General features: G+C 35.4%; 1 protein-coding gene across 1 annotated transcript; it reads left to right on the top strand.

Annotated features, from left to right (window-relative positions):
* Nucleotides 1–295: 295 nt before the first annotated feature.
* Nucleotides 296–13,734, top strand: LOC129254726 (protein orai-2-like). The gene is made up of 2 exons (XM_054893238.2): nt 296–790; nt 7,638–13,734. Exons 1-2 carry the CDS (start codon nt 680–682, stop codon nt 8,130–8,132), a joined length of 606 nt encoding a protein of 201 aa, XP_054749213.1. The 5' UTR covers nt 296–679; the 3' UTR covers nt 8,133–13,734.
* The last annotated feature ends 409 nt before the right edge of the window (nt 13,735–14,143 follow it).

Here is a 14,143-nt window from a genome sequence, read left to right as displayed (position 1 = left end):
GATTTATAAGATTGTACACCGTATGTAGTATAGCTGGTGGGAGATTGAAGGCAGGGGCAGATCCAGGATTTTCCAAAAAGGGGGGGGGGGCAAATTTTGACACGGAAAAAAACAAAAAACTTCAACCACAAATTAAGGATATTTCGTACCCGAAAAAAAATTGACAAAAAAAAAGGTCTTCAATTTCAAAATTAGAGGGGGCACACCTCTGTTTTAATGGCATTTTTACATTACAAATTTTAATTTTTCTTCTCAAAGGGGGGGGGGGGGGCACGTGCCCGCTGTGCCCCCCCCTGGATCCGCCAGTGATTGAAGGGGAAAAGGGAGCTTTCTTGGTAATGGTGGGGTCCCAGATTCCTTTCATCGCTCCTAGATCTGATCTTATCAAGATAAAATTAATTGAATTTTGAAACGAGGCTAGCATAAACATGTATCGCTGCGGTGTGACTGTGTGCATGTGTTATCCTGAGATCACCCAGAAATCATCGTTAATAATGTTGAATCGCATGTAAATTCTTCGACGATCAGAGGTCAACTTGACAGGAGGCGTTCTATGATCAGTGTGGTTGTTTGAACAACAGATTCTAATCGGGAGACGTGAAGTAAATCAGTCAAAATTCAGCCCCAAACGCAAGACGCTAGTTACTCGGATTGGATTTATCAATCCTACGTGAAGGAGATGTCGAACCAGCACTCCGCCCAGGCGCTCAACTGGCGCAAGCTCTACCTGAGTCGAGCCAAGCTGAAGGCTTCCAGCAGAACGTCTGCGCTGCTGGCAGGTTTCGCCATGGTATTATCTTCATTCCTCTCCCTCGAAATCCAAAGCCATGAAACAGATGAAATGTATTTTTGTTTTTGTTTGTTTCTTTTGTCTTTTTTGAAATGGTGCCTATTTTTTATTTCACGAAGCCCCAAACCGGACATTTTTGACAACGAAAAAAAAAAAATTATTTACGTACGTACGTATGATGCCTGGTAACCCAGAGAGCTCCCGCCCGCGCAGCGGGCGGGAGCCCAGAAGCTTACCGTGTATTTTACCATTGTCACCGGACTAGGGTGATTTATGGTCTAAATATTTCTCCAAATGAATTGTGAAAACGGAAAGTATACAATTACCACGATTATATGGATGAAGGTCTAACGAGTGGCAGATTCCTGACATCTGGGCACAGTCTGGAACCTCAAAAAAACGAAAAGTTCTCTCCTACCCAGTCTCGATCGGCCATTTTGTTACGATTTTTAACAAAAATGGCCGATCGAGACGGGGTAGAAGGAGAGAACTTTTCGTTTTTTTGAAGTTCCAGATGTCAGGAATCTACCACTCGTTAGACCTTCATCCATATAATCGTGGTAATTGTATACTTTCTGTTTTCACAATTCATTTGGAGAAATATTTAGACCATAAATCACCCTAGTCCGGTGACAATGGTAAAATACACGGTAAGCTTCTGGGCTCCCGCCCGCTGCGCGGGCGGGAGCTCTCTGGGTTAGATGCCTGGGGGACCTAACCCAGGGAGCTCCGGCCCGCTGTGCGGGCCGGAGCCCAGGAGCTTACCGTGTATTTTACCATACTCACGGGACTAGGGTGATTTATGGTCTAAATATTTCTCCAAATGAATTGTGAAAACAGAAATTATGCACTTACCACGGATTATATGGATGAAGGTCTAACGAGTGGCAGTTTCCTGACATCTGGGCACAGACTGGAACCACAAAAGACGAAAAGTTCTCTCCTTCTACCCCCGTCTCGATCGGCCATTTTTGTTATGAATTGTAACAAAATGGCCGATCGAGACTGGGGTAGAAGGAGAGAACTTTTCGTTTTTTTGAGGTTCCAGTTTGTGCCCAGATGTCAGGAAACTGCCACCTGGGTTAGGGGGGACCTAAAGCTACGCACTTTGTTTTCAAACAATAAGAACTATCCCAATTTTAATATTTCAACAAATGTCTTTCACTAATTTGTAGCAAACATTCTAAAGATCATTAACCAAAAAGAAAATATCGCAAAACTCACTAATACGAAAATCCCGCCGTGTTTTCCGAACACCTCTTGATTTCGCCACCCGATGTAGAAGGGGTCCTAAGGCTACGCACTCGATTTATCATGCAAAAAATAGTATTTCCTGTGCCTCAATTTCTAAAATATATTCATATTATTATAGGGTAAAATGAAATTTAAGCGAATATAACTCCAAAATTCTAAACAGGTGTGGGTTTTCTCTGCATTTAGAGATTTACTGCAGCCTCTGTAGAAAAAATTTAATAGGAATTGTTCGTCACTCTGCAGTCACAGTTCCACACACAGAGTGCGCATTTGCCATAAAAACTGCATGCGCGATGAGTGGTGCGTAGCTTTAGGACCCGCGCAGCATTAGGACCCCCTACCATAGTATTATTACGTACGTACGTAGTATTATTACGTACGTACGTAGTATTTATTACATACGTACGTAATAAGCACCGCGTCGAACCTGTCGGGGAACCTGTATAGTCGGACTATACAGTGCATCCCACAAAACGAAACCGAGATTTAGCGATGATTTATCATAACTTAATCACAAATACAATAGACAAATGACCTACCATTGTAAAGCTTAGAATCTCATCTTTCATCTGAAATTACATGTACCATATACCCAGTGGTTGTGTGTCCGGACGGGTTGGGTGTCTGGACACATGACTTTTACTCTCAATTTTGAAAAGTTTACAAGCAATGTCTTTAATTCTTTTTAGCACAGAATATAAGAAAATATTATAAAGAACAAATATTGATGGTGAAAAAAACTATTCAACCTATATTTTTGGTTTATTCCTGAGATAAAAACAAGGCTTCATTTCTGTTACGTGTCCGGACACCCAACCCCCCCCCCATCCTACTTAGATTATTCCTCATTCGGGCATGAGTGAGCAAAAACAATTTGAAGAAAGGATACCAAAAAGTGCAAAAACTCATTTGGCGGGGGTATCTGAATTTCAAAAAGAAAATCACATACCTTAAAACTTCAATATCTGCTCTTTCATTTGATACCTTAATCACAGAAAACGGTCAAGAATTAAAAAAGTTCTGTTCCCTCGAAACAATGCTTGTATTTCCATAATTTCATTAAATATAAAGTACGTGTTTTCACCGGTTTCCCACAGAAGTTATCGCACGGTTAACAAAAGACTTAAAGGGATGGTCCAGGCTGGAGATATTTCTATCTTAAGAAATACATGTAGAGTACAATTCACATAGCAAAATGCTGAAAATTTGATTAAAATCGGATGACAAATAACAAAGTTATTGAATTTTAAAGAATTGCATTATTTTGTTGAAACAGTTCTAGGCATGTCTTTATGAATATTCATTCGGTGGGCTGATGATGTCAGTTTTGTAAAATATGATATGTATGTATATATATATATTTTTTTTACCTATAGGAACGGATTCTAGCACATTTTGTCATATGAAAAGGATAACTATTTTAGTTCCTCTACCTGAGAGCTGAAAATATTGTTGATTTCCGATCTGAAAAAAGGGACAATGAGATTGTGAATTCATAAAAAGGAAATTTGTTATTTAAAAATAGGCCGAATGAGAACGCGAAATTTAGGAATTCATACAGAAGTATTCTCACTAACCTAAATGCGAGCGCGCAGTGCTAGCTGATAATTTTTTACAATCAGCTTGATCAGACCTGAACAAAAGGGACATCTTGAGAACTTTTTTGAATACACGAAGGACCTATACTACACGTTTCAAATAATGCGAGTGCACATCAGACAAAATAATGAAAGCTCTATGTCTGAAATGGAATATGTTTTGTGTATTGACTTAAAATTGAATATTTTTTAGCTCCATATCAACTTTTATTAATTGACATGAAAGATTTTTTTCAAAGTCTTCGACCCCCCCGTCATTTTTCACTCGTGACCCGTCTTCATCATATTCTTATTTTTCCTTTTTACCCTCTCCTTTAATACCTTTTTTTTTTCTTTCTTTCCCCAAAGTTTTTTTTTGAAGCCGCCAATAGGGGGAAGGGGGGGGGGGGGCGCTGCCCTTTCTCCTGGATCCGCCTATGCTGACCCTTGCACTTAAAAAAAAAATTTAGGAAGTGGTTGATAATGACAATGCTTCTTTGAACGTACATTATGCTAATTTTGTTATTCTTTCTACTCCACAAACAGACTAAGCTCGATCACAAAATGTATAAATATTATAATGCCAACACTATTATGGGAGGGGTGACCCCCCCCCCCCCCCTTAACTAGTGTCCAGCAGATCTAATGTAGTCACAAAAGGCGTGGAAATTGAAAGATTGACATCCAAGTAGTCAAACTCTAGTCCGACTGTCATTCTGTCAAGAAGGTTCGACGACGGTGCTTGTTACGTACGTACGTAATAAATACTACGTATACTACGTACGTACGTAATAATGCTACGTACTTACGTAATAATTTTTTTTTTTCGTTGTCAAAAATGTTTTGGTTTGGGGCTTCGTACTATTTGGTTAATCAGGGAAAAATTTTGCTTTATTGAATAGCATTTTTGGTCATTAAAATAAAAGAAAAAAAGCTCTCGATCTTGATCAACTAAGTCTAAGTTAAAGGTAAATGCCAGTTGTGGTAACGATATCAAAATGAGTTCGTACAGAATCCAATGAAATGACCACCAAAGTGTCTGTTTATATGAATAAAACATATGTGCCAAAGAATGCTGGAAGAAATTGTGTAATTGCTGAGAAATCAGCAAAAAAGCACAGGATTCTGGTCAAGCGTCGGGCCGACATTCAAGGCAATAATAATACACTGTCCCACGTGCGCTTATCTGTGTTGGTGATTTTCAGTGTGAACATTTTTCAGCGTAGATTTCAAGATTTCACAAAGTTCAGTGTATGTAACTGTACCAGATCTAGAGACTAGATCATCGATATACTGACAATTAAGCCTGGTTTACAGACTTTCTCATGAAATCAGTGTTTACTGCAACTACTGGCATTTCTCTTTAAAGGTCAAGTCCACCTAGCCTTGAGGACTTCGTGATGACATTTTTAATACTTTGACATATTATCCTTCTTAATCACGAAGCCTTGAACCCCCTTCCATAGGCATTATAAGAGACACATGTAAACAAAGATGGCTTTCCCTAGGAAATCCATCTTTGAAGATAGAAATCATGTAAATTTCTATCATTTTAATATCTATACACCTTCATACGCCTAATGCGTATGAAGGTGCAAAAATATCTTAACAAAATGGTTCAACATGAGAGGTTTCTTACCAGACCAATCTTGTGTAGATCCCTTGATCCATTCGTATACGTGCCGCACATAGGCTTGAACCACTTCGTTATGACGTGCATGTAGGGGAGACCGGGGTTAGTTGGAACATTTTTGACAAAAATGGCTGTAAAATCCAAATAGATTTTATTAGGAAAACAATATATCAGCTTGAAGCATATACCGTATCTAAGGGCTTCAAATGTACCCCATAAAATTTTAACTCTATTATGGTTACTGAAAAAAAATCCACCTTGAACAAGACCATCGCAAATATCGCAACTTACCCCAAAACGGGATAAGTTGGAACATGGTATGGGGTAAGTTGGAACACTGCATGGTCAATTAAGAATTATACTAAAAATACTTAAAATTGTAATATTACATGATTTTAGCCTATTTGCTTTATTTTTTTCAAGTTCAAAATATTTAAAGTGTGGATTTGTTGAACTTTGTTTTCTATTATACAGCCACTCATGCAAGCAGACTGTGTAGTAGATTTCCGCATATTTGGATGCGTTTGATTTTAAACGCTATTAAGTGTACTATCAGCAATTTCATGTACTTCTGCGTCAAATTTACAAGACAAAACTTAATTGTTTATATTTTTTTTCATTAATTAATTATGCAAATAAGCATATGAAATTTGCCCTAAATTTTTTTTTTTTTTAAATGTTTTTGCCTTTAACTCTAGTTATTAAGCTAGTAGAATTCTAATTTTTGGTGAGAGTATCAATTTTCACATTTATAACAAATATCCACCAAAAATTGCAAAAAATATAATTTCTTATGTATTTGTTTTTTTTATTTGTATTTCTTTGTTTTTTCGAGCCTTGGTTTTTTTCCGATGAACTTTGTCGGGACTCTTTTGCGATCATAAATAGCATAAAATAAATCTATTTGAACCAACAAAAGTAAAAAATAATCATACATTTGCATTGACCTTGTACATGGAATAACGTTTTTGAGCAATATTGGGTCCGACATGCACGTACAAAATGTTGCGCAATTTCAAAACCGCGCACCCAGGAATCGCAAATTTGGTCTCAAATGATGCGCAAGACTTGAAAGAAAAAAGTCAGCGAGCAGTGTAGTCAAAAAAATTTGCGCGACGGCGTAGTGACGAAATTTCTCGAGGGGGGGGGGGCTCAAATTGACCCCCCCAGTTTGATGAGGGTTAATATTGCATTAGGGGCCTACAAGGCTACAATAAGCCTTAAATGCACACTCAGACCTAACTGATAAACAAAACAAGCATGGTATACAATACACGTTCAGAAGAGTGTGAAATACTTATATATTTTTTTCTCATATCCAATGTTTTTTTATTCATAATTATGTTTGGGGCAAGTTGGAACATGTTCCAACTAGCCCCTTCAATTTTGTTCCAACTAACCCCAGAGGCCCATTTGACGTTTATAAGCTTACAGCACAAAAAGGGACTTCACCATGGCATATTAATAACCTCATTTTGTAGCTTGGTACAAGTGTCTTTTATACCCCCAAACTGGCCAACTTGATCTGTAAACTTCTCTGAGATAATAAAACATTTCTGAAAGAGAAAAAAATTACTCAGAAGGTCAAAAAAACAACTTCCTTTCTAACTTCACCAGGCTTGTTGCACATGTGTTGCCTGTAATATGGTGGATGGCTGTTGATAATGACAATAAATTGAGGGCAGTATTGCAGAAATTTATTTAAAGACGTTAAAGAAAATTACTATGTTTCAAGTTTCAACTTACCCCGCGTTCCAACTAACCCCGGTCTCCCCTACGTAGCTTCGAAAAGCAATGTTACAAAATGCCAATTTGAAGAACAATCTATAGACCCAAGATAAAAATTATTTAACAAATAATAAAATTTAAAACTTGATTATAAATAATCATTATTGTAATTATTTTATGGGCTTTTGTCACAGTGCACAAAATTGACACCTATTGCCATGGTTAAATACGCCATTTTATCCACCGTTTTTTAACAGTGGATTCATTGAAAGAAAATATATATTTAAAGGGGTAAAAAAACTTTTGAAAAATAATTCATATTTTAGCCATTGGAGTAAATGGAAGAGTAGCTCTTGCTTTGTATCACTATGACATCACAAATGAGGCCAATTTGAAGTCCCCATGGGTATTTCCAACATTAAAAATTCATGACTTCCTTATTGTTGGTCTGATAAAACTTCAAATTTTCACCTATCTTCTTGTATGATTTTTCTCTTTCCTCTAGAAACAACTTTTTATTTGGGTTGGATTTCCCAGGTTTAAAAGCTTTTCTTTTACATGTAGTTAGATTTCTAATCGTTTAGGCTGAGTTGTAGGGATGGCCTAGTAGTACAAGCAAAAGACAATTTTTAAATGGAATTTTATCATTTTTCAGGTTGCCATGGTGGAAGTACAGTTATCAGAGAATAAACAGAACAATGCTTATGACCCCCTCATGATAGCATTTAGTATTAACACAACGATCCTGGTAGTTGTTCACATGGCAGCGCTTCTCATCAGTACCTGCATACTTCCGAACATTGAAGCAGTCAGTAATGTGCACAATGTGAACGCAGTCCAGGAATCCCCACACAACAGCCTTGCTTTCTACATAGAAATGTCATGGATCTTTTCCACAGTCTTGGGCATCTTCCTCTTCCTTGTGGAGATTATCCTGCTTGCATGGGTCAAGTTTGGCATGGCTCAGTATGACAGTGCAGCTATCGCAGCCACCGTCATCACAGCTCCTGTCCTGGTCATTCTCGTCCTCTTCGCATTCCATTTTTACCGGAGGTTGGTCTCGCACAAGACCAAGAGCCAGACCAAAGGGCTGGAGGAGTTAGAGAGTATGAACAATCAGCTGGACAATGGCCAAATTCAGATTGTGTGAAATGGAGTTGGGTATTTCACAAAGATAGATTGAACAAATCAGGTAAAATTAAAAAACATCCACTCCTATTTGGGTTGGTCCTTTTGCCAATTTGGAGCAGTATGGCAGGTTATTCATGCTGAAGTGAAATGAAAGTTGAATTTCTAGACGATTATATTTTCATGCCTGGGCCCTGTAATACAAAGATATACATCAATATTTACGATTGATTGTATTTTGGATGTGCCATAGAATTCCAAACTAAAATTGCTTGTACAGTGTACTGTAAGTGATTGTATATTTTATGTTTTGAATTACAGTTCAAATCCCACTGCTGCCACCATAAAATGGTGAAGGCCTGGGAAGAGAATTAGAGTTAAAAGTAAAGTTTGCAGGCTGGAGTGTGTTGACAGATACGTGTATGCAGGAACCTACATGTATAACTGATTAAGATTGGTGGATAGCAGATTACTCTGATGTCACATGACAGTTAAAACAAGTGACATTAATGGTTGTTATAAACTTCTAACTGCTGGTTGACCTACATGTAGATCATGGTGAAATGACCTATGTGTAATTTTGTACCCTGTAAAAGGGACTCCTTGCTATCTGAAGAGGCTGATTTCTAAATCACAGCTCCTCAGTTTGATATTCAAAGTGGTTGGTAAAGTAATGTTCAGTTTATCATCTAGTTTGCAGCACAAAATTATTGGTTTCAGGAAGCAGTGAAAGAATATAAAAGGCATTTAAACTTGTAATTTCTCAAACAAAGATCATCGAGTTGTCTTGTAAACAGCTTATTTTGTACAGAATACTATCTAACAAACAACTTTAATTACATGTGTAAAATATAAGGATTTTTTCACCTTTATTTATTTTCTATTTAAAAATCTAAGCTATTAGGTACACTCAGTATAGGCATGTTCATTATTTAAGTTGGTTTTCAACTTTTGATGTAACTTAAAGGAATATATATTGAAGAAACAAAATCAGTGAACATGAAACCAATCTTTAAAAAAACATAGCCAAAGATGGAATTTCTTAAATGATTCATATTTAACATTTAATCAGATTGGATTTTTTTTTATTTCATTACATATACATACAGAAAAGTCAATTTAATTCTTTAAAATATATTTTTTTTAATGGAATATGGTTTGAAATACACATATGTATTAATTATAAACAGAAGGCAGAATCAAGCAAAAAATTTGAAGCAAACAAGTAACAAATGCCACAAACAATCAAGATCGAGCAATGGCTGTCAGGAAATCTATGATATGTAAAGTATAGATTTATACAGTGTATTTATAACGTGTATTAGTATGCATTCTCTTGCATGAAGCTGCCTTTTCAATATCATGTCTGATATACTGGTAATGTTAAGATTAGAATTGAAGGAAGACCAATTTGAACTGCTGTATTTTTGCCCCTATTCCTGCACAACCTTGCATGTTTGTCAGGCTATTCCTCATGTTGTTTATCATTTGGATTAGAATATAAGATTTTGAGTTTTGATATTTGCCTGGTAGGAATATGTAAGTAAGTGCCTATGATGTAACCTTGGTTAAGAGGTCCCCCATTTATCAACATTTTTTGTTAGTAATTTCTGCAAATTAACTGCTAAGTATGTTGATCCTTTCACTTTTTGTTTTTCTGTAGGTGCTGAGTAGGTTAACCCTTTTTAGTGGAAATTTTAAAGACGGTTATAATATGTGCAGAAAAATGTTATGTTAAACATATTTATTTTTCTAAAGATCATAAGTTGAATATTGGAGATGTGAGCCTTGTACATATGAGATAAATGCATTAGTTTATTAATAATTTGCACTTGTTTTGTACAGCATGATGTAGGAAAGAAACATGGTACACGTTATTTCTGATGTCATGGTTTTTTTTTTTGGGGGGGGGGGCATACACTTCACACTTGTGTAGACTGAGTGGAGCAGTTGTATTATAAGACAAGGAGTTTTTCCTTCTGTATTTGTGCAATAGAATCCTTAGTTTAATCTTTTATATAATATTTTCATGGCATTTCTGTCATTGCAAATGTGAGGTTCATTATAAAGCTAAAATTGATTGAAATAGTATAGGTAATTATGAAGAAAATCGTGGCATGGTCCTTTCTTCTTCCTCTCTTTTGATTGGAGAGTGGTACATTTTACATGTATGGGTTGATAGTTTGTAATCAGTTAATATGCAATATGCCTTAATCTTTTTTTTCCTCATGTACTATTGAAAGTTTTTGAGTTATACTGTAGTAACTGTACATTGTGCATTGTGTAAAGCAGATTTGTTTTTTTTTCTTCAAAATTCACAACTCACCAAAAGAAAAGCTCTACTTGTATCAAGCTTGAAGAATGATTTACAATTATGATTTATTGGCACATTATAATAACACAAAATAGTATGAGAAAACTCCTGGTAAATCTTTACCACAAAAAAAAGAAAGAAAACAATATACAGAAGAGCAGCACAAGTCAACCTTGGGGCAATTCCATAAAATAATTACCATAACCTTTTTGTACATCTGACTAAATTACATCTGACCCCCATTTTTACCAAGTCTTACTTCACTTCATAAACTGACCAAGTCATGATCATTTGAGAGCATTACAGACTGTCGAAAGAACTAGAAATCAGAGACAGAAAATTTCATGAAGGTCTCACATACATGAGGTCGGACATACATATTTTATGGAATTGCCCCTTGGTGTAATATATAGCATTTGTTCAAATTTCATAAAGTCTTTCTCTGATATCAAATGCAGAAATTGAATGAAATATTTGCTATTAGCTTGTATATTCAGTACTCTTTTAACACTTGACAATTAGTTTATAACCAGAAACCAGGTTATTAAAATTGGACTCAAATTCTTGGTTGGGCTTCCATGTACATGCTTGTAAAAGGATCACATAGGGCCTACCAGGTATTGAATACCAGCTGATATGAATTGTTTCCCTTTTAACCTGCGTCCTATTATACAAAGGATTATGATATATTGCAAATTTAATAGTTATTCTGATAGGTCCATTGTGGGTTGTTAACATTATGCATATATCAACAAATAAATGATCATATTTTGCAATTGCTCTTTGTGATTAACTGCAAACCTTTTTAGGCATTTTATTAGTCACTGTTAAATTTACTAAACTGTGTATATGTACATGTAATCGGTTATTTCTATTGTATACTGCCTTGTCTGTGCCTTGATTTCATGAAAAGGAACTGTTCAAGATATTGCAAGTTGCAATTTTGTTATTGATCTCATAAAGTTGAATCTTGTGGAAAAAAACACTGCTATAATATACATGTACTTTATAACATGATTTTTCTGGCACCTCTCTATGTTAAAGAAGTTAGTGATCATGTATGTACTGTGGAATGAGTGCATGGCCCAATATCTTTTATTAGAAACTTTCAAAGTGTCACAGTGAAAAAGCATGTTAATCAGCAATGCTGTATAAGTTTACTTTAACAAACAACATTATGAAACATCACATTATTTTCTTGATTATTGGACAATAGTAGATTATGTTGCTGAATGCATCTTCTGCTCATAGAGTTAAGAATAATAAGATTAGAATGGTTGTTTCATGGATGGTGCATGTATGGTTATTTTCAACATGTGATGTTGAATGTTCTAGTTATCATTATTTCTCTATGTTAATTCATTTATCAACTCCAAAGCTAGAAATTCACTTCCCAGTTTGAATTACAAAAAGCAAGAATGTAAATATATGAACCATGCAGGATTATGCTTGTTACTCCTTGCCATAAGGTAATGTACCATTAATTGGTATGTCATTGTCATACATTTTCTTTTCTACCTGGATATTCAAAATTGGTTCATTTGTTTGTTTCTTTTTGTGTGGGGTGGTAAAAGTATTGATTCATATTATTAAATACTTTCTACTTTCGTATGTATTGGATAAGGGTTTAAAGGGCACATTCAGGGATAGATCCATTATTTCATAAATGAGGTGGCATATAAAGGTGGTTGATTTCTTCTGACTTTGAAGAAAAGTTAATGTGTTGGGTGGGTCGAGGGAGGGGGGGTCTGATTTTTTTCTCTAAGGCACTATTCTGAATGTGGGTTTAAGTTAAACTCTGGTTGAAAGTTCTGGTTTAACTATGGATAGCCATTTTTCACGCAAATCTCTAACAGTACAGGGGGGCGTTTCATGAAAGGACTTGTCGGACATTTTATCCGACAAGTACCAGTTTATCCGACAGTTACTATAGGAACAGTGCCTCTCAGCCAATCAGAATCAAGGAAAGATGTCAGATCTGACAACTTGTCGGATGAAAATATTGATGAAACGCTCCCCAGGTTTGATCTATCAGCTTCTCTGTTACTTAGATCATTCATATAACTGTTTCGGAATAATAAATGAATTAAGTGTTCTTTGCCATCATAGCATCATTAGCATGATGAAAGAGCACAGTGATCATCAGAAACATTAATGTCGACACATTTTCGACTCTTTTGGCTTCCCATAATTTTAGCACATAGTTAGACCATGGTCTAAGTTAAACTGGACCTCAGACTACAGACCTCAGTCTCTTAATTCAGTCAAACTCCACTTTGAAAATCATAATGTCTTACACAATTATTTATTACTGGTACTTTAAAATTTTGCAAAAGACTTGTCTCCCGTGCCGTCTACGGTCTTGTGCATACATGCATGTACATACCACTTTGTCTCTCCCCCCCAGAATCTTTTCAAAATTAAAAATGAACACATTTATTCATATTCCATGAGGCGACCTATAAACACCTTTGATTAATCATTTTGTTTTCCCCTTTCTAACTTCACTTTCACCTCATAGTGATGAACACATGAGCATTTTGACCAAATGAACAGCTTTATCTCCCTGTCAGTAGTTAGAAACAACAAATCTTTTTGTGCCAATTATTTGCTCATCCGTATGTGTGGTTTTTTTTACGCAGGGACAACTGCTAACTTTAAAAATAATTTGTGAATGGATTATTACAAAGCGTATGAAAGAGTGTTTTATTCCAAATATATCAAGTGATATATTTTTTGTATATAAATAGCATGTGAATGGGTTGTTTCTCCCACAGGACTCACTCAGCGAACATCATTCATAGATCACTGTTTCATTTAATATGGACAATTTGTGATTCCACAAAAATATTATTTTGATACGTCATGCTAATTTTGTTTGAAACCTGTGTTGCCATGCATAAAGTTGATGTTGTCATTTACTGTCTCTGTACATGGGATTAATCAACAGCTTTTTTTGTAATGTGACTGTTAATCAATATACAAAAGTTGATTCTTTTTCACTCTTTGATAAACAATAGTGTGTGCTCATCAAGATGTGAGTATTAAATCACATACAAAAATATTATACAAAAATTTTAAGAAAAAATCCTCTTTCATATGATACTTGATAATTTACTAAGTATTCACAAAAGATTCTGAAAGTAATTAGCTATTTTTCAGGTGCAAACTTGTCTCTGTGTGATACTCGCTTGATGTAATTTATTGCCATTGAAAGTACTATTTTATTAACTTTATGCTTTGTTATATCTGATTTATTACCACATTATTATGAAATACAAGAATTTAATTACACACTGCAGTATATAAAGTTTGAGATATGTTTGTGTCTTTCTTTGTCTGAAATTGTCAGTATTTACGCTTCCGAGTGAATTACTAAATATGAGCTGTTGACCGCGCCTAAAGGGGTATTCCAGGCTGAAAATAATATGATTTGAACAGATTAAATAAAATCAGATAAACAAAACACTAAAAATTTGATCAAAATTGGACAAGGAATAACAAAGTTATGGCATTTTAAAGATTTACATTATTCCTGTGTTGTGAAAAAGGTCTTGTATTCATGAATATTCAATGAGCAAACCGATGATGTCACATTCCCACTTGTTCTTTTGTATTTTATTATATGAAATTAGGTTAATTCAAATTTTTTCCTTCAAGAACCAAAAATATTGGAATAACAACTGATCAAGTGCATTAGATATTCATGGCTGCAACGT

This window comes from Lytechinus pictus, chromosome 2, assembly GCF_037042905.1.
Source record: "Lytechinus pictus isolate F3 Inbred chromosome 2, Lp3.0, whole genome shotgun sequence".
Taxonomy (NCBI): domain Eukaryota; kingdom Metazoa; phylum Echinodermata; class Echinoidea; order Temnopleuroida; family Toxopneustidae; genus Lytechinus; species Lytechinus pictus.
This window is presented reverse-complemented; position numbering and strand designations above follow the sequence as displayed.